Source organism: Gadus chalcogrammus, chromosome 23, assembly GCF_026213295.1.
Source record: "Gadus chalcogrammus isolate NIFS_2021 chromosome 23, NIFS_Gcha_1.0, whole genome shotgun sequence".
NCBI classification, from domain to species: Eukaryota; Metazoa; Chordata; class Actinopteri; order Gadiformes; family Gadidae; genus Gadus; species Gadus chalcogrammus.
In genome coordinates this window covers 3,775,162-3,802,661 of record NC_079434.1, presented here as the reverse complement: position 1 = coordinate 3,802,661, position 27,500 = coordinate 3,775,162, and the positions used below count along the sequence as shown (strand labels likewise).

Sequence of the window (27,500 nt, the reverse complement as noted above, 5' to 3'; positions counted from 1 at the left end):
CTGCTGATTTAACAGCTGTAGTAATTCAGATGTTTCTGAAAGTGCCGGCATAAGCTTCCCAGAGGGAGCATTTATACCCTTAGAAATGTGTTTTTCTTTGGGGAAGAATAAGAGGGGGGTGATTTCGTCTAATGTCACAACTACCACAACTCGCTACTACAGAGAGTATGTGTTTCAGTGGAGAGAGTGCTTTACCAGACGCAAGAGGGTTGAATAGAAAGGAAGAGAGTGACGGTGGGAGTGAGAAATATGTGTGTGTGTGTGTGTGTGTGTGTGGGGGGGGGGTCTTGGCGGAAGGAGAGGGAGGCGGGGGTGTGCTGCTCTCTTCTCTGTATTGTGTCCCAGCGGAGGTGGAGTGCTGTGTGTTGTGCACTTAAACATAATCCCACCCTCCACACACCTTTGGTTCACAGAAATTACCAAAGGGAGAAGTGTGTTTTATACCTCACCAAAAAAATGGTTTGGAAAGGACCATAAATGTGAACAATTCCATGATTTAAATAAATAGCCTAGATGAGCTGTTCAAAAATATGCAATAAATATAATTGAAGCCTAGCCTATGGCTTAAAGTAACCTAGCAGTGCCTAGCTTAGTTTAAAAAAATATCAACAAAATGAAGTTATAGCTTTCACAACACTCTTACTCAGAATATATGAAGAATTACTCTCAACAAACGACTGCTATACTTTCAATTAATCTCTCGCTGTACCCGGTACATACACTATTTGCCAGTTGAAATGTCACCTCTAGTTTTCTACACATTCCACAAAAATATAATTGTATACCGATTCCAGGGTTGAACCTTAAACTCTATAAATGCTCAATTCATTTATTTTAGAATATCCTCAGTATAGCGACCATGAGTCATAAAGGGTAAATGGATCATCCTTCATTGAAACCCCGACAGCTTCACAGGGTTCCTTCCCCTTGGGATATTCCTGCCTCAAACTGTGAGTGTGGGCGTTAAACAAAAATCCAAGGTAACAGAAAAAACATACTACACATGAACAAATGACCATATGGATCTCCTTTTTTTTGTACAACCGAGTGAACCCACGCAGTCTTAGTCTTACACTGGATTACACTATAAGGCATGTCTTTGAGCAGCCCAACGAGGACTCCTTAATGGCCTGCTCTCACACTGCATCACGGTCACTTCATGCTTGGCGTTCATCTTAAAGGCTTTCAGAGCAGAGCTCGCCTCTATGAAAACCAAGAGTTCCTCATGGAGGAATCCAGCAGTTCTTCTGTGTTATTGCAGAACTTCTGGGGGGAGGAGGCTCGTAGGCCAGAACCCAATAACTGATGGGACTTCCTGTTCTGTTCTGCTACCTTAGAAAACACGTTCAAACGGGGGAGTGAGGCTTTCATCAGGGGATGTGTATTGCTACATTTGCCAGTTACTACTATGTTGGCCAGGAACTTTTACACTGAACAGAACGACCGTTTTTTAAGTACATGTGTTTCCTGTTAGCTTATACCAACACGATTGTTCAAAATAAATACAAAGAATGTTAATGTGAAAGATAGTGAAACAGACCCGAAACCTCTTCATCAAAGGTCTGATTTGTGAGACTGCCTAGGCCCCCCTGGGTGCTAATGGTATCGCTGCAACACTACTAGTAGCACTAGGTTATAAGCAGGGGCGTTGGCCTGGACACAACCACAAGCTCTGCACTCCCAAAAGCACCTCAAGGTTTCACTACCTCCTCGTGGCGGGTCAGCCGTTACCTCTGAGGCCAGCGAGGTGGAACAAGCTCAGCCTCAGATGACACTTTCTCAAAGAAAGTGGCCATTATCTGGAAAGAAAAATGAAAAGACAATAGAAATGATGAATCGCAATAAAAAACAAAATTGAGTTGAACACCGAACGATAGACAGAGAGAGAGAGTGACAGACAGAAGACAAAAAGAGAGGGCAAAAAAGACAGACCGACTAACAGAGAGAGAGAGAGAGACCGAAAGACTGACATATAGAGCGCGAAAGACTAACGGAGAGAGCGAGAAAGACAGCTCTTAAGGAAAGGTTGAACAATCAGAAGCGCTGGCAAGAGATGTGCATGCTGAGGACTGAGGGGAGGAGATTATGTCAACTATTGCTAAAACCAGGAGTAAAGAGAGACATGAATGGTTTCGCATTCTGATGGACTGTTTATCCATCACAATAATTATGTGTTACGGTCACTAATGAGCCATGGCACAGATTGACAAGCGTGAGCTCTTTTCCTCTCTCTCTCTCTCTCTTGCTGTGTCTCTCTCCCCCTCTCGCCCTTTCATTCTTTCTCTCTCTCTCTCTCTCACTCTCACTTTCACTCTCACTCTCGCTCTCTCTCTCGCTCTGTAATGAGAAATTAAAAGGGAAACATTTATGAATAAGAATAAAAAGCCAATTGCTCTGTGGGGTTTCATAACGATCGCATCATCCTCTCTCAGATCTGTGTAATGTGTTCATGATATCTGGTACTATTGTTGTGTATTTGCTGTTATTCCGTCTGAGAAAACAATGTATTTGTTCTGCCCTTTCATATGCACATGAGTGTATGAGGATGGAGTAGAAATATCACATTGGGTTTTGTGTAATCTCTGGTTGGCTGCGTCTGAAAAGCAGCCAAAGATTATGTTGTGTGGTTTTCCACATTCAACATGGCACTGTCAGTGCCCACGGCTGAGCATGTGTGCATGTTTGTGTGTGTGTGTGTGTGTGTGTGTGTGTGTGTGTGTGTGTGTTTGTGTGTGTTTGAGTACTTTCGTGTATGTGCCAAAGAAAAGCATAACTGCTGAATTTGAGGACTGCAGAATTCTTACACATTTTGGGTTGTATCTTCATGGTTGAATGCACTTAATGTATACATATTGTTTTGGACGAAAGTGTCAGATTATTTAATGTGATGTGATATAAATTTGGGGAAGCAAAAATGACCTCCGTGGGCTGCAGAGATTAACTTTGCAGTTAATCTCTGTTTAAACAAGGTTGGACTTGGAATCAAAGTCTTCGGATGAACAGCTATATCGAGAAATGGCTTTATTATGAATTTAGTGTGTGGGTGGGTGTGTTTATGTGAGTATATGTATGTAGGTGTGTATGTATCCTGTAACGTCTCATTTAATTGTGCGTGTGCGTGTGCGTGTGTGTGTGTTTGCTTGTGTGTGTGTGTGTGTGTGTGTGTGTGTGTGTGTGTGTGTGTGTGTGTGTGTGTGTGTGTGTGTGTGTGATGGTGAGTGAGTGTGTGTGTGTGTGTGTGTGTGTGTGTGTGTGTGTGTGTGTGTGTGTGTGTGTGTGTGTGTGTGTTTGTGTGTACCTGGGCACCCCAGGGGCTGGTGCGTTTGCTGGTGGTTGTGATTGAACGTGGCAGCGAGGATGCCCTTGTCTTTTGACTTCTGCCTCTCAGAAAGGTTGACCATATTAGATTATCAGCCAAAAGCATAGAGAGAGAGAGAGGTAGAGAGAGAGAAAGGGAAAGAGAGAGAAAGGGAAAGAGAGAGTGTGCGTGAGTGAGTGTGCGTATGTGTGCGTGTGTGTGTGTGTGTGTGTGTGTGTGTGTGTGTGTGTCTGTGTGTGTGTCTGTGTGTGTGTGTGTGTGTGTGTGTGTTTGGGTGTGTGTGTCTGTGGTAGAGAACAAGAGAAGGGTAGATAAAAACAGTCATTAAGGAGTCCAGGCGGACTCGGACAGAAAGAGAGCAAAGCGCGAGAGATGGAGAATGAAGGAAGCTGGGAGACGTAGGATAAGATAACACATCTTAATGGCTTGCAAATTTGATTTGGTGATGCTATTCTGAACGTTCCTGCAAGCAGCAGTAAAATCTAAATTGGGTCGAGGACAGAACGTTAGACAGGAAGTGAGAGTGACAGACAAAAAGACTGACAAAGAGAGAGAAAGAAAGACAGACTAACAGAGAATGAGAGAGAGAGAGAGAGAGAGAGAGAGAGAGAGAGAGAGAGAGAGAGAGAGAGAGAGAGAGAGAGAGAGAGAGAGACATGAGAAATACTAACAGAAAGAGAGAGAAAGACAGCTCTCAGGGTAAGGAAAGGTTAAACAATCAGAAGCGCTAGCTAGAGATGTGCATGGTGAGGACTGAGGGGAGGAGATTATTTAACCTATTATTAAAACCAGGAGTAAAGAGAGACATGAGTGTGTTTTGCATTCTGATGGACTGTTTATCCATCACAATAATTATATGTAGGCGGTCACTAATGAGCCATGGCACAGATTGGCAAGCATTAGCTCTTTGACACTCTCTCTCTCTCTCTCTCTCTCTCTCTCTCTCTCTCTCTCTCTCTCTCTCTCTCTCTCTCTCTCTCTCTCTCTCTCTGACTCTCTCCACCCCTTTTATATTCAATCAGTTTTATTGGCCATCTTTATGCGCGTGCAGCAGCGGAGGCTTCGCCAGTGAGGAAAGGGAGGAAGATCCTCCTTTAATTGTTGAGAATAGAAAATCTGGAATGCCCATACCACTGTAATGAATGAATGCCCTTAAATATGACTACTTTAATGCCTTTGTATATGTGATGTTCGTTTCCCTCAGTAAAGGGACATTAGCACCCCCTATCGCCTATTGACAATTACTTCAGTGAGGACGTTCCTCCCTCAGTCTCCATTGACTCCCATTCATTTCCACAAAAGTGTTGGCGGCCGGTGAATAACCCCCATGGGACCTCTGGGCTAGGAAAATTAGAATGGGTTTCACTGGAGAGAAAGTCATTATTTTCTGGTCCCAGTCCTTATAGGCCCTGGATTACACATATGTTGTTTGTGGATTTAAATTATAATTTTTCATGCAAAGAAAACAAAAACAATTTCGAGGAAGTTTCATAATGTTAGATTTTGCGTGAGGCCGCTTGGTGGAATACAGCCCCTCGCTGCTCTCGACGCAAATGATATGCGTCACAACCACTCTTGAACAGACATTGCGATCTCTCTGCTCCACTTCACCGCTCTTTTCCAAGGGGAGGATAAAAGCGTAGTCTTTCTCATTGTGTTTTCTCTACAGCCTTTAACTGAACAATTGCACAATAAACGGTCAAACTCTTGTCATGAAAAATTATCATTTAAATCCACAAACAACATAGGCCTATGTGTAATCCAGGGATATTCATATTTTTGATCTCATAGGTCCTATGAACTCTACCGGAAGGGGCGTGACTTCGCCACTCTATAGGAGAGAGGAGGAAAGTCCTCCTCTGAGTGGGTGTGACCACCCCTTGCCCACTGCATCCGTCCATTGACGGATCTTATTGACAGTAGGGCGATCCCGAAATGCATTGTGGGTCCGTCCGTTCCGTCGGCTCCGTCTCTTGCGTTCAGAAGCTTAGAAAATTTAAACTTTTCAGGCTGCAACGGATCCGTCAGCCAATCAGATCGTGGCTCCGTCTGCAAATACCACTCCCCCATCCATCAGACACGCCTTCCGTCGTCTGTTGACGAACGGATGCATTGGGCAAGCTGCGTAACAGTGCAAACAGGCCAATGGCAACCAAGTTGACGGCCCTGTGAATGTGTGCAGATGCATGTGTGTGTGTGTGTGTGTGTGTGTGCGTGTGTGTAATGCCATCGCTGATTTACAGTGTGTGTGTGTGTGTGTGTGTGTGTGTTTACACACACTCACAAGTAAATAAATAAGTGGTGGCATCTGCTCATCATTTCCTTATCGTCCCTTTCATGTTTGTAGAAACATCCCTCATCTGTTTAATTGCTGCAGCCTGAATCCCATTAGATCTGTGTGTTTGTCCATACAACTCAATGCTAGTTTGTGCATGCATATATCATGTGTCAGTGTTGTGTGTAGCGTGCGCATGGGTGAGGCATGTGCATGTATAGGATATCATGGGCACGTTTGTAACATTTGCGTGCGTGTGCGTAAATGTTTTATCATGCATGTGTGTGTGCTAATTAGGCGTGATCAATTAAGTTCATGAGCTTCCCTTAAAGGCCCTCTCTCTCCACTCTCTCTCCCAGATGTCTCTGTCTGTCTTCCTCCTCACTCGCTGACCATCCAGACAAGTCACTTAGAGACGATGGCGGTTTTCCACCATTAAGTAAAATAACCTCCTCTCAATAAGGCTCGACAAGGGGCTAGCCTTGTGTAGCCCAGCTAGCTCCCTGCCCAACATCTTCCTCTGGAAGGGCCCTGCAGGATGGACAGGAACACCATTTGATCTTTTGGCTTTATCTTATCTTAGGTAATGGTACCTAGAACAATGTCAAGAGCACAAACAGCTGGAGTTGGTTCTTCCTCTTTTTCTTTTTCCTCTTCTTTTGTACAGAATTTTTTTTGCTTTACGAAATAAAAAGTAACATCATAAAATATTGTTGTTTTATTATCTTTTTCTATATTCAGATGAATGCCTGGCAGTACCTTATGTCCCTTACGCATTCTCAGATATTTCTATATGAAGGTATCGGGTATTGGGTGGCTCGTTGTTCTGCAAACCTCATTGTTGCATCAAAAGTGAATCACATTCTAAAAGGAGATAATTCCTGACCAGTTGAAAAACATTGTTGCAATAAAAAAAATAGCATGTAGGCCTATTTTATTTCAATATCTTACAGTAGGTACTAAGTATTTTATTTAACAACTAGCCTCTAGCCAAACTTGAATATTCATACTTTTACAAACACACTTTAAACCATATAAAATTATTCCTTTACCACATGGAAGGCTTAGAGACGTTTAGGCTGTGTGTGGTTGGTCTCTAGTTTGGCTGGAAAACAGAGGCTGTGACTCACTCTGTGTTCTCTGTGGCCGCTGTGAGTCGTCATGCTGGCTATGCACGCGGATATGCTTCCTCCGCCTAGAATAGTTGGAGGACCTCTGATTGAGTATGCCGCAAATATGCGTTTCAGTGAAGGATAATAATATTTAAATATATAAATAGGTAAACTGTATAAACATATATATACATAATATATATATATATACAGTATATTTATATATATATGTATAGACATGAAACTGTGTGTAGTATATGTGTCACCAACACAATGGCAACTGGTTATCTAGGTCACATGTGAGTTTGGTTTATTTTAGGCTAGGGCAATGTGTGAGTGTTTGTGTGTGTGCTTGTGCACATCTGTGTGTGTGTGTGTGTGTGTGTGTGTGTGTGTGTGTGTGTGTGTGTGTGTGTGTGTGTGTGTGCATGTGTGCGTGTGTGTGTGTGTGTGTGTGTGTGTGTGTGTGTGTGTGTGTGTGTGTGACGTGTGTGTGCGTGCACCAGTAGGTTTTTTTCAGACTGTATGTGTGGCATGCCTTTGCATGCCTCCCCTTTTTTCATCCCAGAAATCAATTCAAAAGCCCAATAATCATTATTGGATGGCTTGCAGCTCTCTGACGGATATTTGACCTGACTGTCAATGTGTCGCTTGGTTACAGAAGCCCACTCTACAGTGAAAGTCGATCCAACAGTTAAACATGACGATAAGTAGCATAGCAGACCCATGTGGGTGGGGGGATGTTTGGGGACTGGGCGGCTGGTGGGTGGATGGAACCTTTCCTGTTATCAGGATCCTCGATAGCGTTTGCTCAAGTGCTAAATCTGTCAGTTGTGAGAGTGTGTGTGTGTGTGTGAGAGCGTTTGTGGGTTTACATGTACACATGCATACATTTTAATGTATTTGCTGTTTAATAGATGAGTCCCTTAAAGAAGGAGAGTACTCCATTGTCCTCCACTACACTGATACTTATGGTCAGAATATATTATCTTTTTAATTTAATTTAATATTATTATTATCTAGTTGTTGGCGTGTGACCTGGAAGATGATTGACATGGATGTATTGAGCAGTCAAACCTAATAGCACTTAGTCATAAGGGACACAGTCCGGACCAAGGGCATTGTCATTACTGCTTATTACAGCATTAAATGTGTTCATAAACAATGACAAATGTCGAGTTCACTTGCAGATACCAACCATATTTCAAGACATGACCGGTTCATTCTCTGTGATCATACCTTTACTAGAAAGTAGGGCAAGACATATTTATACTTGCATAATTTATATTTTCAGTAATAATGTCATATTATTAATGCTTTTTGGTTCGGTTTATTTGACTGCATATATTCAGCAGTAGTACGTTATCCTCTAGTGGCTGTTTGTTGTACTGTGCATATTCAGTAGCATAACGTTTCCCTCTAGTGGCTGTTTGTTGTACTGTACATATTCAGTAGCACAACGTTCCCCTCTAGTGGCTGTTTGTTGTACTGTACATATTCAGTAGTACAACGTTGGCCTCTAGTGGCTGTTTGTTGTACTGTACATGCTGCGGTAATCTGGCTCCGTTACTGTCCCGCCTCCCCCAATCAGCACAGTTATCGTTTGTTTAAGCCCGAAAAAAAAAAGAAGAGTCTTGGCTCCTTGAGCCACGGAGGAATCTCCGGCCATGTCCCCGACAACGCCTCTCGTTCCCCATTCGATGCCTACATCCAGGGTATAGCTTATCTCATGGCTTCCGGTTCTCCTCTGGTTGGAAACTCAGTCCTTGTGAGTTCCTTGCTCTGAAACATACAATCGCTCTGGGCGGTACACCCCGTCCACCACCTCTCCCGTGGGCGGTACACGCGGTCTCCCACCTCTCCCCTGGGCGATACACCCCGTCCACCACCTCTCCCCTGGGCGGTACACCCCCTCCACCACCTCTCCCCTGGGCGGTACACGCTGTCTCCCACCTCTCCCCAGAGGCGTCGTCAGCCCCTTTTTACTGGGGCACGTGCCCCAGTAAAAGTCTCCAGTGCCCCAGTAAAATTCCATTGATCATTATTAAATTAATCTGCAGAAGCGCCGCACTCGCTATGGAATCGACAGGATTCATCAAGTACATCTCCTGCTGCCTCGGGAGTCTTCAGTCGAGCCTGCCTCTTACCAGCCAATCAAAAAACGAAAGGGGCTACATAAAAGCCAATCAGAAAATAGCCCTATTGTATCTGGGTAAGATTTAACGCAACAACCAATGAAAAAAATCAGTTATTTACGGATTCGTCAACGTGACTCTTCTGAATGTTTCAGTGGTAAAGTGTGTAAAGTATGACCAAGTGTTTCTTTCTGTTCAATAGTCTAGATAGAACTTTATCAATCCCCTGTAGGAGAAATTTGTTAATAAAACAATAATGGTAAAAGAATAAGGAATCTCCCACTTCCGGCTTCCATGAAAGAGAACCATACTAATTCACACAATAGCGTTGATGCAAATCTAGCATTAAAGGTTAATTTAAGGAAGTTCTCTCCAGTCACGCTGAAACTAGTTTGCTAGTAGTAGCGCTTTAATTTGCAGTGTAAGAGAATTCTGAGAAATCTGAATGCTGACAAAATTCTCAGAATTCTGACACTGCAATTTATTTGCACGCTACGACTAGTGAACTACTTTAAAAAAAAACTCGACACTGCGACCAGGCGACAAATGACTGGTGAGAAGCTTCTTAAATTAACCTTTAATGCTAGATTTGCAGCACTTTAATTCTCGTCAACTTTGTTTTCTAACACCAGCATTTCCACAACTATGCTCATGTTCGTGACTGCTATAGGCCTACAAAACCATTTATAGTGCATCTATTTTTCTGCTGGGTAATGCAGCTTTAATTTGGGCTCTGATTCTGAATAAATGCCGCTGCTGAACTGTGTGAATAAATAAAGGGAACTGAAATCTAAAGAAGACACGTGGTTTTGATGTAGGCCTACCGTGAATTCCAGCTGAAAGTGGAACATTGCTGCCATCAGGGGAAATTAATGTAACCTAGGCATATTGTAAGTAGCTTTCAATTCCTTGTTTTTTTGTTGATCATGTTTCGTTGGAAACCACGGGAGCTGGAAACAGCCCAGAGTAAGTCATCTCCTTTTTTAACGTTACAACAAATTCACAACTTGTTTGACACAAACAATGACAACTTGATTGCTGTTAAAGAATGTTGCCCACATAATTAGCACCAGTTTTTCAATACTGAGCGTCTGTAGCCTGTAGTTTTATAGCACACACACACACACACACACACACACACACACACACACACACACACACACACACACACACACACACACACACACACACACACACACACACACACACACACACACACACACCATGCGTGCACGCACACAAGCGGAAAATGAATAATGAATGAAAAATTGTCTGTCTTCAAAACTTGAGGAAGTTTTAGTGGACAAAAACTTCCTTAACACAAAAAAGGAAATTATGGATATACAGGGTGTTTTTAACATATATGGATCCAACAATGTTCCCAACACTGACACAGATAATTCAGATCATTGCACTCACAATTCCTGTAAACAGTTGTAGTTGCGAGCGATCTTTCAGTGTGTCGAGAAGGCTCCACACCTGGCTTAGGTCAACCATGGGGCAAGGAAGGCTTCACCAACTTTCTCTTTTGTCCATTGAAAAGGAGCAACTATGCAAAGTGAGTCAAAGCCACGTTATTGACCGCTTTGCCACCATGAAGGCGCGGCGATACAGCTTAATAGTGAAAAAATAATCATTAAAAAAGGCTCTATGCAGTAGTGTATGGCCTTATTTAGTTTAATTTAAGAGCTTTGATGGTTCTATAACATTTTCCAGGTTGATTGGTGGCAATGAGCCACCTCACCTTAAGTCAGAAATTCTATTAGTTTTAAACCTTGTTTCTTGCCTTTTTAGTACATGTCGTTCTGGCAAAATTATGCTGTTTCCACACAGCTTCTAAATAAATATAGATGTGTAGACTTCTCCTGATAAAGAGGTGAAGGTCATAAAGAGACTTTTTGTTTATTTGTCAGTTACCTTATTTGTACATCTTTGAGATGTGTATGTGTTTAAATAAATATAATTGTACGGTACTCATGAATCCATCTTTGCGTCTTTACCTTTACCAGTGCTTTAATATAGCCTACAATATGACAGTGACAATGATTTTGAAGCTTGTACATACCCTTCTGTATCCATCTATTTCATATTGTGCACACGTAAAAAAAAAAATGTTGGCAGTTGGGGGCCTTTGCCCCAGTAAAACTCTAGGTCTAGCAACGCCCCTGCCTCTCCCCCTGGGCGATGGGCCGGAGCCGGGTTGCCTCAATATCCCGTAGTACATCCGTTATACTCTAGTGGCCGTTTTCAGTTATACTGCGCCAGCAAACAACCGTGAACATACGCAGGCCCATTCTGATTATTTAATTACCCTCAATAAATGAATGCTTTATATTGGCTCATAGGGCTGAATTTGATGTTATATATCTACATATATTCGTTATATATACTCTAAAGGGTAAATCATTTTATTATTATTTTTTTTGCAGGTTATGGATGCACTATCCAAACTGTCCCATAAAGGAGCTACACTGCAAAATGGAATCAGGTATGCACTATAACGCAAACATCAATTCATAATTCATATATGATTTCAAGATGTAGCATATCATCCATTATATGAGTAAAGGACGTCCTCAAATGTTATTTTGTCCCAGATTATTTTGTGTGGCCGTGTTTACATTAGTGAGAAACATGTAAAAGGATAATGGGGTTCAACGTTTGTGTGTTTAAAACCCAACACAGGCCGTTTCCAACAGAGGAGAGTGTTGAGGACCAGGACATCTACAACCATCTGGAGGACCTCATAGAGTGCGTAGCAATTCATAATTAATTCCTTTGGAAAAATAATCTATTAAGGGATATTAAGATTTCAAACACTGCCATATGTATTTCTGTGTCGATGTAGACATAATCGTATACAAAAACACAATCACACTTTTTATTTATACTTATTTAAATATATTACCTTTTCAGTGCAATATATCTAAATTCTTTGAATTTTCTTAAACAATATCTAAGTTCTTATGTTAGACAACAACTGTAGCCAGTATATGACACAGTATACACAAACACACACACGCACGCACGCACGCACGCACGCACGCACGCACGCACGCACGCACGCACGCACGCACGCACGCACGCACGCACGCACGCACACACACACACACACACACACACACACACACACACACACACACACACACACACACACACACACACTGCTGTAGGTGAGTCCAGGAGTGACACAATGCCTGAGGGCCCCTGAGAAGACGTCTGCCCTAACATTGTGTTTGTGTTGCAGGGCCCTTGACCTGTACTCAGGTGTTGTATAAGACATTCCCAGGAGGACATTTTTTTGCAAAAACATTGAGTGTCCGCCCAATAGGATCCATTGAATAATAATAGGGAAAATAGAACAGGACGATGCGCCTGACACAATGTGAGTCCAACAAAAGTTGGACTTGAGTTGTGCAATCCAAGTATCCTGTAACATCTCATTTAATTGTGCGTGTGCGTGCGTGTGTGTGTTTGCTTGTGTGTGTGTGTGTGTGTGTGAGAGTGTGTGTGTGCGTGTGTGTGTTTGCTTGTGCATTTGTGTGTGTGTGTGTGTGTGTGTGTGTGTGTGTGTGTGTTTGCTTGTGCGTGTGTGTTCTAGTGAGAACGGCGTGGAGGATGAAGAGGACCTCTATGATTGTGTTTACGAGGATGAGGAAGGAGGGGACATCTACGAGGACCTGATGAAGACGAATGTCATCCCTCCGCCGGTCAGCCTCCCCCTCATCCTCTTCTTCATTTGAAGAAGAGGATGATAACATGTTGTAACATTAACATGGCAGCACTTCCCACTGATCCATTGTCCCTATTGGCCTTGTGGACGTCCAACCCACTGGAGTCACGCCTACACCTCACTGTTACATGTTGATCCAAACAGTGGTCAGATTTGGGCTAGCAATGACATTTTCACTGTGTGTGTGTGTGTGTTTGTGCGTGCGTGTGTCTGTGTGTGTGTTTGCGTTCAGGCCTTCCAGAAACACGTAGAGACGGACATAAGGAGTTGCTGTCTTGCAGAGATCAGGCAGACAGAGGAGAAATATACAGAGACTCTGGAGTCCATAGAGAAGGTACCTTCATGCATATATCATGTCAAGTGGATTGTCAAACCAAACCATGTCTTATGTATTTCCTTCTGTGTTACATAAATAAATAAACGTGTAATAAAAAGATAATTTCCTACCGGGAATTTATATTGCTGAGAATTCTATTGAACTATTGAAAGGGCAAAATCACTGTCAGGGGCATTGTAGGACCGAACTTAAGAAGCATGTCTACGCTCTGCTGTTGGCACAAGGTTAACCCTCTCTCTTTCTCTCTCTCTCTCTCTCTCTCTCTCTCTCTCTCTCTCTCTCTCTCTCTCTCTCTCTCTCTCTCTCTCTCTCTCTCTCTCTCTCTCTCTCCTGCAGTACTTCATGTCTCCCCTTGCGGTGTTCCTGTCTGCAGTGGAGATGGAGAAGGTGTTTGTCAATATTTCGGTGAGCATATGCTGTGTGCGTTTGTATGTGTGTATTTGTGTTGGTGTGTGGGTTTGTGTGTATGTGTGTGTTTGTGTGTATGTGTGTGTGTGTGTGTGTGTGTTTGTGTGTGTGTGTGTGTGTTTTGATGATTATTCAAAGTCTGCTGTTCAATAATTCAGCATGTTAAGGATAAAAGTTCTGATAATCTTAAGAGTACATGATGCACCACAACAATTACAACAACAACAACAACAACAACAAGAACAACAATCAAAATATTAATATAGCCCAGAGCCAACTGCTCGATGTTCCTCATCCTACGTTCATATATAGGCTCTTGAGCGGAGTGTCTCACACATTGGTCACTGTGCAGGTGGTGATGTGTTCATGTCCTTGTTCCTGTAGGAACTGGTTAACGTGCACAAAAGTCTTCTGGTGGAGATCCAGGACTCAGTGCAACACAAAAGTGCCCAGAACCTTTACCAAGTCTTCGTCACCTACAAAGAGAGGTAAAGACTCTCTCTCTCTCTCTCTCTCTCTCTCTCTCTCCCTCTCCCTCTCCCTCTCCCTCTCCCTCTCCCTCTCCCTCTCCCTCTCTCTCTCTCTCTCTCTCTCTCTCTCTCTCTCTCTCTCTCTCTCTCTCTCCTAACATTTTCAGAAGGCTGCATCGATACAGAAAGCTCCACTAAGTGCTTTGTGATATACAATAAACAATACTATAAATATATCATTTAAAATATATCATTTTGCCTCTCTCTCTCCGTCTCTTTTTCTCTCTCTCTCTCTGTCTCTCTCTCTCTTCGAGGTTGTTGATCTATGGACAGTACTGTAGCCATGTGGAGACGGCCATCGCTGCCCTGGACAGCATCTGCAAGGACAAGGAGGACGTCCGCATGAAGCTGGAGGTGATTTGGGGTCATTGATAATGTAACAACAGTGCTATCATGTTTATTTAAAACACTGCATCTGTGATTGGACGATCCTGTTATAAAATTCTTACCACTCGGGAGCTATTATTTCATTGCATGTTTATTGCACCAACCATTCCATTGGAAAACATTAATTTGTTGCACTAAAATCAAATGCTTAAAAGGGTTTTCCATTTGATCCAAAAATCTAGTGCCTTTGAGTACTAATAGTAATATAAGAATTATAGTATAATGTATGGCATGACACAATATGTTGCCAAAGTGGGCAATTATTGTGTTAGAGTCGAGAAATCGGTTGGACCTAGTAACTATGTTAGAGTAGCTCTACGATGCCCTCTTGTGTACATCTAGGGAATTGCAAGCTTGGCCTTTGATCAGCCATTACCGTAGATCCAAATGTCTAGTAGGTCAGTCAAATACTTGGTGCAATCTAACTAATGGACCACTTGTTGTAGTTGACTGATTATTGACATTTCAATTTGTAGTTTGGTACCGTACTTGTCGCCAATTGCACCCCAGCCCTGCTTGTTTGTGTTGATTTCTATTGCTATATTTCTTTCTGTTGTTCTTGTTAATTAAGTTTCAGAGTCGTGGCCTTGTTTCGCTGTTTTTTCTATTCCTTAGTGTTCTCTATTTCTGTTATTTTGGATTTTTGCAGCTCTTGACAATAAAAGCATGATACTATTTTCAGTTGAGCTTCTTTGGGTTTGAATTTTTGTTTGCAATTTCTAAATTAGTACAGTCTGAATCGGGGTGATCATTTCCACAAGACATTTCTACAAGACAAGCATTCAATTCAATTCTGTTGTGTTTTTTGTATACAGGAGTGCTCCAAAAGAGCAAACTATGGAAAGTTCACCTTGCGGGACTTGCTGGTCGTCCCGATGCAGAGGGTCCTCAAATACCACCTCCTGCTGCAGGTACTGTGTACACACACTGTACCATAGCCCTAACCCTAACCCACACAAATACAGTCCTCAAATACCACCTCCTGTGTGTCCGTATAAATACAGGCCTTAAATTCTAACTCTTAAAAATACTGTGTCCGTATAAATACAGTCCTGCAATACCAACTGCTGCTGCCGGCATCAGGCTTGCATAGATACAGTCTCCAAATACATGTTCTGCATCAAAACCATCATACACGTGCAAAAAATCAGTGTTTTATTTCCCTGTTTGATCTTATTGGTTAATCATCCAAAGCAAGAGGCCAATGAGATTTACGACAATAGTAACATTGATGTGTGTGTGTGTGTGTGTGTGTGTGTGTGTGTGTGTGTGTGTGTGTGTGTGTGTGTGTGTGTGTGTGTGTGTGTGTGTGTGTGTGTGTGTGTGTGTGTGTGTGTGTGTGTGCCTTGCTCAAACTCCCCTGAATGTGTGTGGGGCATTATGACAACATTGATCAGTGACTAATCATATCCATCTATATTAATCCATGCACTTGTGGTTAAAATAGACAAGAGAGCCAGGAGCCTTCATTGGCTCAGCCTCTTGATTGGCAGTTAATGGGATAAGTCAGCAGGGCTGCTCTGAACTATCAAAGTCACTTCACTGTCAATCAGCCTCCCCATGTGTTATGAGTGGGCTCATCAGTGGTGCAGTACCTGTTATCTCCACCAGAGGGGCTGCGGACCACATTTTAGCAGGGAAAGTACATAGGAAGGAGGAAGCAAAGGATACCTTTTCTACAAATTAAAGTAGTGAGTCAATTAAAAGTTGTTGTCCATAGAAATATGGAGGGATTATGTACAGAAAGTGAGGATTGTTATTCTTGGTACTCCCTAAACAGCCTTTACCACCTCACTTAGCACATACACACTTGCATGCGCACGCACGCACGCACGCACGCACGCACGCACGCACGCACGCACGCACGCACGCACGCACGCACGCACGCACGCACGCACGCACGTATACATGCATCATGCACATATCTGTCCTTGTGTTTTATTCCAGTGCACGTGTCAGGGTTGTGGCCTGGCCTGAGTCCTTGTGAGGCTGACAGGTGGGGGGCAGGGGGGGAGGGAGGGGGAGGTGAGGATCGTGAGGTAGGGGGGTGGGGCTGGACCACAGCTCACCATCCTGTCAGGCGGGAGCTGCAGCACGGATTCTGTTCGTGGCAACGAATCCTGTTCTTGTCCATTCATCAGTTTCCTTCTGTTTTGACTTTGTGTTACTTATGTGTGTCTCCCTGCAACCATTCCTATTTGATCACAAAATGTATTGATTGTATTTATTCAAATTTTTTTCTCTACCTTTCATTTTGGCCTTTCATTCCTTCTTGGTATCTGGTGCAAATCACACAGTACTGCCATCTGGACGTGAGGGGGGGTGGGGGGGGGGGGGGATGAGGATGGCAGCGATGGAGACAGATGGAAAACTTTGAGACTGGCCATGGCGCTGTGATTCTTCTTAGGCTATGATGGAGGCCCTCACGGCCTCTGCGGATTATGTTTGTTGATTTATGTGTATCCGTGTGTGCTCATGCCTGTTTATGTTTATGGATCCAACAGGAGCTGGTCAAACACACACAGAATGCCGCCGACAAGAGCAATCTGCGAATAGCGCTGGACGCTATGAAGGTGGGTTTCACACACTCACAGACGCCCACGCAAATACACAGAGCTTACAGATGTGTGTGTGTGTTCTCTAACCTTTGAATGCAATGTCAACTGATGTTATCAGTTCAGACTGTAAAAAGAACTGTTCAGTACAGAACAGACCCACGTGATGAAGCTGAGGATTGGAAAACAACATTCACACAAACAACAACACGTATTTTTTCTTTTAATATATTTTGGATGCTCAAATCAATCAAATGAGCAAGCACCGTTTTGCAAAATTTGTGATGTGAATGAGTCATACATATTAACACAGTACAAGCCTATCAGTGCTGGGTCTCAGACCAGTGACCTGCAAGTTGACTTTAACAAGTGTACGCAGGGCCGTCGATAAGGGGTGAAAGGTGATGACGATTCAGGGGGCCCACAGCCCAGGGGGGGCCCACAAAAAAAAAAAAAAAAAAAAAAAATGTTTTATTCTAAATTATTATTATATCATCAGCCCATAGTACTTCCATAGTACACCCCCCCCCCCCCCCCCCCCCCCCCCCGTCAACAATTGCTTTCCCCGGTCAACAATGTGCTCCTTCCACCCCCCCCCCCCCCGTCAACAATTCAGCGCAGGGGGGCCCATCAGTAAATCTTGTCTAGGGGCCCAGGAATTGTAGCAACGGCCCTGAGTGTACGGATGTGCAAATATAATTATTTTTGATACTCCTCCTGAAAACAAGTGTCATTTTTTGACTATTGATTCATCAATCATCTGAGCATTCACAAACAGCTGTTTTTAATTATCTTAACCCTTCAAACACACACACACACACACACACACACACACACACACACACACACACACACACACACACACACACACACACACACACACACACACACACACACACACACACACACACACACACACACACACACTTCAACAATCAGCATAAACCCTATGCATTTATTATCGTACCTACACCATGTAATTTACTAAATTTTTCCTGTATTTGAGTCAATGTGGATCATTTCACATCAGTTTTGAAGTATCAGCTGCCACAGTCACGTGGTCTATCTAATTAGTCCAGCTCATTGAAGTTGATGGCTACCGGCCCTGTTAAAGGACCTGTGTTCCAGTGTTCCTGGACAGTAGCCAAGGGTCCCACTCTTTCCATACATTGTTAAATCTATACCTGGAAATCAACGAGAGCCCATTGACTGCACAGTCGCCTTATTTTAGCCCAGGGTAATATATTTGGTGTGATTATGTCTGCTCTCGGGAGAAGAGTGTCCTTGAAAGTGTAATTCACAGGATGGTTTTGATGAATGGATTTGATCTATCAATGTAGTGATGCTGTTTTCGAGGACTTTCAGCAGTAATGTTTCGGGGTGATTGTTAAATAACCGTGTGCTCCTTCTGCAGGACTTGGCCCAGTACGTGAACGAAGTAAAACGAGACAACGAGACACTGCGCGAAATAGACCAGTACCAGAAGTCCATCGAAAATCTGGTATCCACTCATTTTGTTATCTGCTTTTGTGTTTTATGTTTGGCTCAAGGCCTGTTTTTTTTTTGTGACCAACAGTGTGAGATGAAAGCGGTGTGTGTGTCTTTGTAGAATCAACCCCTGAGGAACTATGGACGCCCGAAGGGAGATGGAGAGGTCCGTGTCAGCTCAGTGGACAAACGAGCCAAACAGGACAGGTGAGCTGGTGGCAGACTGACTGACTGACTGACTGACTGACTGACTCACTAGTTGACTAACTTAATGGCTGACCCTTTCAGCTATCAATGACATCCCTAAGACACGGCTCAAGCCAACATATATGATTTAAGACAATGAACTGAATTAATTATACAGATATTTTGGCAGTAAAAGCACTAAAAGTTTTTTCATAAATGTGCATATTATCAGAGCATCTTCACTGGGTCTCCTGGCTTCCTCCTACTTCAATATGTTTTTTTTTTTTATGCAAACCAAACAAACAGAGTTATCTTTTTTGGGTCAATGTCAAGCAATGGTGTTGCAATTTAAAACACAGTGAAACGGAAACATGACACATACGGTTCACAGTGTTGTTCAGTGGTTAGCTAAATGTTAACCATAAAATGTTTACATTTTTAACCATAAGTTTTCGTTTTGATCAATGACAGACACATTTTCTTGTTTGATGCGGCGGTGATTGTATGCAAACGGCGGGGGGACAACTACGAGATGAAAGAAGTGATCGACCTGCACCATTTTAAGATCACAAACAGCCCGACGTCGGAGAAGGAAAACCGCAAGGTCAGTATGATTGGCATCTTTGAATGTCGCCAATGCAACCAGGAAAATACCACAAGTAGTCTTATTTTAACCATGGCAAGTTTGACACGCAAATGTAACACTAATTACATACAATAACCACCAACATTTTGAGAACATAGAGAAAAATGGCGCTTCACACCTAAAGTTGATTTGGACAGAACCAATTCATCTGTTACCCATAGCTGAAATTATCGCACATCTCTGGATGCTATACCAACCATTACATTTAGTTTGAACACGAATCAAGACAACGTTATGGCTATATAAGACAAAAAGCGTTGGAAGCTTACGAAGCCACGCTAGCTCACACTTATTCACCCGTTAACCTCTTCATCACGAAATGACCCATTTCTGGGTAAAGCCCCTCCCCCCCCAATTGCAAACACATTTTAAGGCATTTAAACACATGAGCAAGCCGTCATATGAGACAACTCTAGGAAGATGAGATGCTCAACTTTTAGTTTTTTTTTAGCCAAAGAATTATGATTGCATGAGCTATGGGGGGTCTGGATTGTTTATAGCAGGTGATAATACATTTTGACGCAACAAACAGTAAAAAAGAATATTACTAGAGAAAAATTAGATTCCAGGCTAGTAGGCTAAATAATTGAAATGCACGTGTTACAACAATGTAAGCACAATTAAAATGTAGCTTGTTGTGATTTGCAGCGAAGCGGTGAATCACTGCGTTGACGTTTATATGGGTCCATATGGAACTGATCGCAATCACACCCAGTATGGGAGCCCCACACGTTGGTCTCCTGTGTTCTGTATGTTCTGTGGTCTCACAAGGCTCGCTGCGCTCTCACTCGGGGGGATGCGCGTGTTCACCGGGGATTGGGCGGTGGTAGTGGTGGTCATGTGTGATTGCATTCACCTGTTTGTTGGTTTTTGGCATTGACAGAGAGAGCGAGAGAGAGAGTGAGCTTGGGAGTCATTACTTTCTGTTGATCGCACTTACGCAAGCCAATTCAAGATTGGGTCTCTGGTAGTAGTTTGTATTCTAACGTGTGCATGAAGAGAAAGAATAAACAATGAAACGAATACCAGGAAGTGGGACTGAATTATTTTAACAATGTGAGTCACAGTGTTTCCTCCCACGTTGAGTCCCTTACGGCTTAAATGGACTGCGTAGCCGCCACACCCAGACCGCCGATCGCACGCAGCTGATGTGACGGGCATTGTAATGGGAATGAGCACCCAATCACAACACGGACATTGAACAGAATGCAACTCCCAACAACACGACCTAGAGCCGTTCCAATATTATTATATTATTGAAAAATATATTTTCCCATGAATATTTTTCCTGACTAAATGACTTTTCTGGGTGATCTTAAGCCCCTGCTAGCCCCCCCCCACCCAGCAGCGCCTCTGATCCTAACCATTGTGAGCTAAACATAAGACAATTCCAATCCCAAACAAAATAAAAAGCATGTGAGAATTATTTTTCAATAATTGTATTTCTTTACTGTGCACATGCTTTGCTTTTTGCACAGCAAAAGCAATCTTTATCAAGTGAGTTCTCCAGCACTCAGTAGTATCCACGTTGATAAATTCACCTGCACAACACTCTCACAGATACTATCTTTCTTTTGGTACCAAGATTACATGTTATAGCCATTGCAGTTTTTGAGATACACAGTTATTTAAAAAAAAAAACACGAATGATGAATAATTCGAAGCAGCCTATGTGATCAGCCTGCCTAATTTACTAATGCTTTTATAAGCACAGGTATTTTATAGCGTAGCAAAATGTTCCGTCTTTCTGAAACAAACCAGAATTAATCACATTTAACGAGCTACAATAAAATTAGATAGTGTATGTGTTGTCATCGACTCAATCAGTAAAGACATTTTGAAGTGGGTAGCCCTTTTGGAATACAGATGCACATCAGCATTACACCTCTGTTGTCAAGTCATTTGCATGGAAAGGACAATTCATCCACACCCAAGTTGGATTCATGCATTCATATATACCAAAAGACAGAGGTCGCGAGAGAATCACACCATGGTTGGGAACAAACACTCTAAACAAACTAGGAGTGTAGGCGCACTTAACTAATCAATCAAAGGCTCTCTCTCTCTCTCTCTCTCTCTCTCTCTCTCTCTCTCTCTCTCTCTCTCTCTCTCTATATATATATATATATATATATATATATATATATATATATATATATAACTATGAATATGTTGTTATTATGATATAATGTGCTTTCTTTTTCTAAACCAACATGATATAGATGTTTTTATTGATTGCTTGCTTTCATATTCACGTGAAATATTATAAGTTGGAACCACAAACCCCAGTAAACCAATTACCAGACATACAAAATCAGATTTTGGGTAGTTTGGCACCTAGTGTATTTGGCACCTCTTATTGAGCCAGCCATTTGACATAGTCTTGTGGGTTACCAGAATAGCATCGGAACTGTTGCAACAGCTAGAGCTGTTAGCTATTACCCAGATGGTGTTTTTAATAAACATAGCTTGGTGTGCAAGAGACGCACACACTACGACGCTAACACACACGCATGCAAGCACACAAGCATGAGCATGCACAAGCACACAGACAGACTTGCATACTTTCACACATAAACACACACACATACACACACACACACACACACACACACACACACACACACACACACACACACACACACACACACACACACACACACACACACACACACACACACACATACAGAAACGTGCACATAGACATACACAAATACAAAACACACACACACACACACCTTCTGTAAATAAAAGTCATTTGTTAGAACATAAAGGCAGAATAGCCCTCAGCAACCACAAGTCTCAAAGACGTATTATTCAGAATGTCGTTGGGCAAACACACTCATATACAAACAATACTCTCTCTCTCTCTCTCTCTCTCTCTCTCTCTCTCTCTCTCTCTCTCTCTCTCTCTCTCTCTCTCTCTCTCTCTCTCTCTCTTTCTCTCTCTCTTTCTCTCTCTCTCTCTCGCTCTCTTATATTCACCCCCCGCCAATTTTGCATCCCTATTTCCTATTTACCCTGTAGTCTGAGTTGTTCAATCACACTCTATATTTTTCCCCATTCTTTTTCCTACTCTCCAATCATTCAGATACCCACCATTTCAACACACACGCACGTTCTCATACATGTGTGTACACACACAAACACACAAACACACACACACACACACACACACACACACACACACACACACACACACACACACACACACACACACACACACACACACACACACACACACATCCTCTCTGTTTACTGCTGACTGGACTCAGTCTAGAATGGGTACTGGTATTGCGGCATATTACTGCCAAAAATTGAAAAAAATACTGTGTCTGCTAAGTGGGCGGAGCCAGCTATGGCCGTTGTACCCCTGAATATGATGTAACCCAACAAGTGATTCGATGCATATTGCTGGAAAGTGCAAACACCTAAGTGCTTGGATAATTATTAGGCTACATAAAGCAAGCTAACATTTAACCAAGTGTCTGCCCAGAGCTGACTTCTCAGAACATGCTTTGGAGATTAATAAACCACTGTGCTACACCTTAGCCAGTTTGCAGTTGTTTACTATGATTACTACAGATTACTATGCAATCATCAAGTACAGTGGACCTTAATGTATGCAAAAAACTTTGTAAGACACGTCTTATTCTCAGTGGAAAATGTTATATTTTGATATAGATTTGGCATTAAAACGGGTTTTGATACATTTCAAGAGAAAAATATGCATTTAATTGTCATAATCTCCGTTCAGTGATAAACTTTCTGATTCAGTTTAAACGTTTATAAGTAATCATGAATTCTTTAGGGTCTCGCCAGCAAATACAACGTTCTCTATCGTTGCTATTGTGGTCGATATGGACGCTAAAATCTTTGAAAATCAAACATGGCTGATGTTACGCTTTTTTTTGGTTATAACTATTAATCTGGTTCTCTATTCCCTATCCCTATAAATATGCAGTTTGCCATGTTCATTGCACCTAACATCAGAAAGAGTCAATACCCACGCAGGAAGGACAGCCTCTCACACATGAGAGCTTTTTCCTCATTGCCTCTGGCGGCTCTCGGGGAGGCGTAATGTCTGGCCTACCTTATATCTGTCTGTTTCCTAGACAGTAAAACCTAGTTTATGCCCAAAACAAAACAATTACGTCAACTTGACGTCGTTATGGGAGCGAGTGCGCTATGGTTTGGAGTAATAGCCGGCTAAATCATATATCTTTAGATTAGTAAATGACTTAAGTTGACTTGAGTTATTGGAGATAAATCCTCACCTAGGTTTGTGTAAAGAAGAACTCATCATGTCGTATGCAATGTGAACTATGCTAACATTGTATACATTAATGTACCTAATCACAGCGTCCCGCTCCTATCACAGGAATCAATAATTTCAGGGGTTGTTCAGAATATTGTGTTCATGTAACATGTTCATGTAGGAATGCAGGATATAGGCGGGCATGTTACAGAAAATGAAATAATGGCCATAGATCGTAAACAAGTGCATATGGATATATACGATAACAATTGGGGAGGGGCATTCCTAACAAACTTATCCCGATATGTTCCCTCAAAACCCTAAATGAGCATAAAAAACGCTGCGAGCAGTTTAACTGACTTACTAAACATAATACACATTCACTGAACTAATTTTTATGACAATAAAAGGCATATTGCTCACTGTTGTGAGGCATTTTTCAAATACATTTTAATTCCGAAACAAGCCTAATACTGCAAGTGGGCACACTGATCCCTCATGCTGCCGGAAATTCCTAGGAAACTTACCAACATTTTTTCATATCTCCGTCTTAGCAGAAAGAAGATCAGAGCGAGCAACATTTTAGGATCACAAGAGCAAAGACTGCATTTGCGCACATAGACGATGCTTCACTTTGTGTGCTTTACCCGCTGAATAAAGGGTTTTGTGCAGTGAATATATTATTGTTCTCGCAAACAAATCATCATTTGTGTGCATGGATGTGTTAGTTAGAGCGTAAAGTAATTTTTTTGCTGGCAATCTTCTCTGTTCCAGTGGTCCTATGTCTTCTACCTCACGCACAACCAGGGACAGACTGGCTTTGAGTTCTTCTTCAAGACCAAAGAGCTGAAAAAGAAGTGGCTGGACCAGTTCAGCATGGCTATGTGAGTATGTTCGTGTCTATGAGTATGCCTGAGTATGTGTGTGTGTGTGTGTGTGTCTGTGTCTGTGTGTGTGTGTGTGTGTGTGTGTGTGCGTGTGTGCGTGCGTGCGTGCGTGCGTGCATGCATGCGTGTGTGTGTGTGTGAACACATGCCCATGTCTGCACAGAGCATCATAAGTAATAAAATCCTTTTTCTGTGTGTACACAAGAGTCCTGGTTCGTCCTGCTCTTCGAGTTAGGCCGGAGACGAGCAGAGCAATTGGCAGAGTTGCGCTATAGAAATGTTAACACTGCTGTCAAAATACCAGCAGGCGCCTGGCATCACCGTTCTGTACAGACTACACCCAAGCCGTACCTAGCATATCAATTAGATTTATTATTTTTTTCTTGTTTTTGATGATAAGGCGACCACTGTGATGATCCCAATGTGTTCCGTATCTGCTGCCATGTGCCCGGCCCTGTACATATTAACACAACATGTGCATCATTCCAGCTGGGGTTCTTGTCAACAGAACCAGGCAGAATGGGATCTTGAGGAGGATTTTTTAATGTGTGTGTTTGTTTTTCAACCTGCGATTATAGGACATAAGACCAAATTAAACATTTAGTAACATGTGTCATTTGGCCCCACCAATAAAACATGAAACAAAAGATGCATTTGGGTTAAATGTCTAGTCTCAACATGGATTATAATGAAATTCAAAATGACTCAAATACATCATGGATTGAGCGGGATTAGGTAGGTATTAGATGCTACATCAAAGTAAATTAGCCATTAATAACAGCTTACTCAACTTCACTTAGCTTTAGTTGCAGGTGACAGGAGCTGAACTGAATACTGATGCAGTTGTCTTCACACCCTAAGAGGCTACAAACTGCAACTCGTTTGAACATATCTGTTCAAAGGAACACTTGAAAGGGAGATGGGACATCCTCTTGTTTCATTACAGCAGCGTCTAGCTGAGAAACACATTTGGACGTGATGAGTTGAGCTGTTCTCTCAAATCATTCTTTATTAATCACTTAATGAATTAGCCAGGTGTCACTTATGGTATTACAGGTACAAATTAATGGAAAGTAACAATAAGATGCTTAACGGATATTTAAACATATCATTCAGAATTCAATAACAATTATAATAACAAGATTTGTTAATATACTCAATGAGAGTAGTATAAATATATATAGACAATAAGACTTAAACATAGACATCATTTAAATTATACATCATTGATCAATGTCTAAAGTGGCTCAGTGTCCAGGAAATGCTACATTAACACAAACACAGTGTTAAATGTATCTAATTCAAAAGAAAACCTCAAGGTCATATACATTTGCCCATGACAAGCTTCCTTGACGAAAACACATATTACGAGATTTCTGCAATCCCAGAAGAACAACACATTTTCTCTGCAAAATGGCCATGATGCATTGAAACCAGGTGAGGGAAATGGATAAGGCTTTTTTCATACATAAAATGCCATCAGCGCAATTCCAATCATAATAGCTGAGCTGAAATTACATAAAATGAATATGCTCACTAAAATACAATTCTTGTATTTATCGATGCTGTGAATCCAAGGAAGAACTTTAAGTCTTACAATCTATCACAATAGTCAAATAATGCAAAATGGCTGTCCATGAATAAGCCCAGTTTAATGGTGCTTTTATGATGGATTGAAGCACCAGGCCACAAACTAGCCCAGGAAGAGAGATGTACAATGCTCTAAGGTTTTGCGAGTCGGTAAATTGTTAAGCCAGAACAGCCAACCCGTCCACACCCTCAACGCCGTCTCTCCTCCAGCCCAGTGGGTCAGGTTCTGGTTGCAAGGTCCATTTCTGAGGCTTAATCCCTCTGCCTGCCCACGGTCCATCACCCAGCTACCTCAGCCATCTTCAAACAACATAAATCATTCTGGATGCAATAGCCAAGGAAGATTTCAACATATAAGGACTCTGTAAGAGACCTTCCTACCATCATATAACTTGTACCACACCTTCTTATATGATCCTGATAGGGTCATTTAAATCTTTGTATTTTTATATTTCTGTGGGATTATGCTTTAATTATGCTCTCATCTTTTTGTGTTTGGTTAAATTAGCTTGAAGATTGATTGAAGGTATAAAGTCCGACGAAGTTCAGCTAATCCCTTTATTGTGGAATCAAAAGTGTTGCCCGCATTCATGCTGAATCATCTCTTCTTTTTTTTGTACATAGATCCCTTCCAATCCTGCATTAAACTTGAGTTTATCGTTTGTTGCACAGATCTAACATCCACCCAGAGAATGGCACCAGCAACAACCACGAGTTTCGCATGCACACCTTCGACAGGATAACGTCCTGTAACTCCTGCCACATGTTGCTACGGTGAGGGCCACATGTCCCCTTCTTTACTGCATTTCCCAGGTTTAAGGACCCAGAGCACAGTTCTGTTCCATAGAGTCAACAACAACAGAGGAGATTGTCTCGTGCTGACTGAGGAGATAGTTAATAGTTAGCATCCTCACATCTGCTTGGACAGAATATAATAGAATTCATGCAAAGTTTGAGCTAATGACATATGACAAACTTTTCCATCGCCAAGCTCTATAAAGATTAATTTGCTAAAGTAATAAGATAAAGCCTGTGTTCCATATCAATCCCATGTTAAATGATTTTGTTCCAGGCATAAGTCAGATCATTGTTCTTGTCAAGTCTGACCATTATTGTTTTCCGGGAATACCTAAAATATCTTTTTGTTTTGAGACCAAACGGTTCGCAAGTGGTGATGGTATGAGTGGGATAATCCACAACTAGCTCTGCTGTTATCAAAAAATCAAATTTAACTTTGTGGAGGTGAACCTTACCACTGATTACATTTAAAACCTCGACCAACCTTTTTTGTTTTTTTAGAAAGTACTTGGAATTTTTGTAGTTACTGCAATTATGATTGTATGCTTTGATAAGTATTATGAGTAGCTTTAGAAAAAAAAAGTAGATAAATTACTGTAAAATTGGAATATTAGAAGACAGGTTGATCTAACCAGTGCAGGGCAAACAATTATGACAATGTGCATGTGTGTGTGCGGATGTGAGTGAGCACACATATGCAAGCTGAGGACACTGAGGGGACTTGCAATGAGGGAATCTACTTCATCAAATTTCGTCTTTTGATGCAACCTTTGATAACAGATTGCTCTCTCTCACTCCCTCCTTCTCCTTCGCCCCCTCCATATGTCTCTCTCTCTCTCTCTCCCTCCCTCCCCTA

General features: G+C 42.0%; 1 protein-coding gene across 1 annotated transcript in view; it reads left to right on the top strand.

Annotated features, from left to right (window-relative positions):
- Positions 1 to 27,500, top strand: part of LOC130376761 (guanine nucleotide exchange factor VAV3) — a 72,546-nt gene that overhangs the window by 23,909 nt on the left and 21,137 nt on the right. Inside the window, exons 3-16 of the mRNA XM_056583624.1 lie at positions 11,271 to 11,329; positions 11,527 to 11,592; positions 12,443 to 12,551; positions 12,807 to 12,908; positions 13,248 to 13,316; positions 13,704 to 13,807; positions 14,104 to 14,203; positions 15,052 to 15,147; positions 16,741 to 16,809; positions 18,206 to 18,292; positions 18,401 to 18,486; positions 18,937 to 19,069; positions 24,144 to 24,253; positions 26,519 to 26,620. Of these exons, the coding sequence (XP_056439599.1) occupies positions 11,271 to 11,329; positions 11,527 to 11,592; positions 12,443 to 12,551; positions 12,807 to 12,908; positions 13,248 to 13,316; positions 13,704 to 13,807; positions 14,104 to 14,203; positions 15,052 to 15,147; positions 16,741 to 16,809; positions 18,206 to 18,292; positions 18,401 to 18,486; positions 18,937 to 19,069; positions 24,144 to 24,253; positions 26,519 to 26,620 (1,292 nt within the window). The remainder of the gene's footprint in view (positions 1 to 11,270; positions 11,330 to 11,526; positions 11,593 to 12,442; positions 12,552 to 12,806; positions 12,909 to 13,247; positions 13,317 to 13,703; positions 13,808 to 14,103; positions 14,204 to 15,051; positions 15,148 to 16,740; positions 16,810 to 18,205; positions 18,293 to 18,400; positions 18,487 to 18,936; positions 19,070 to 24,143; positions 24,254 to 26,518; positions 26,621 to 27,500) is intronic.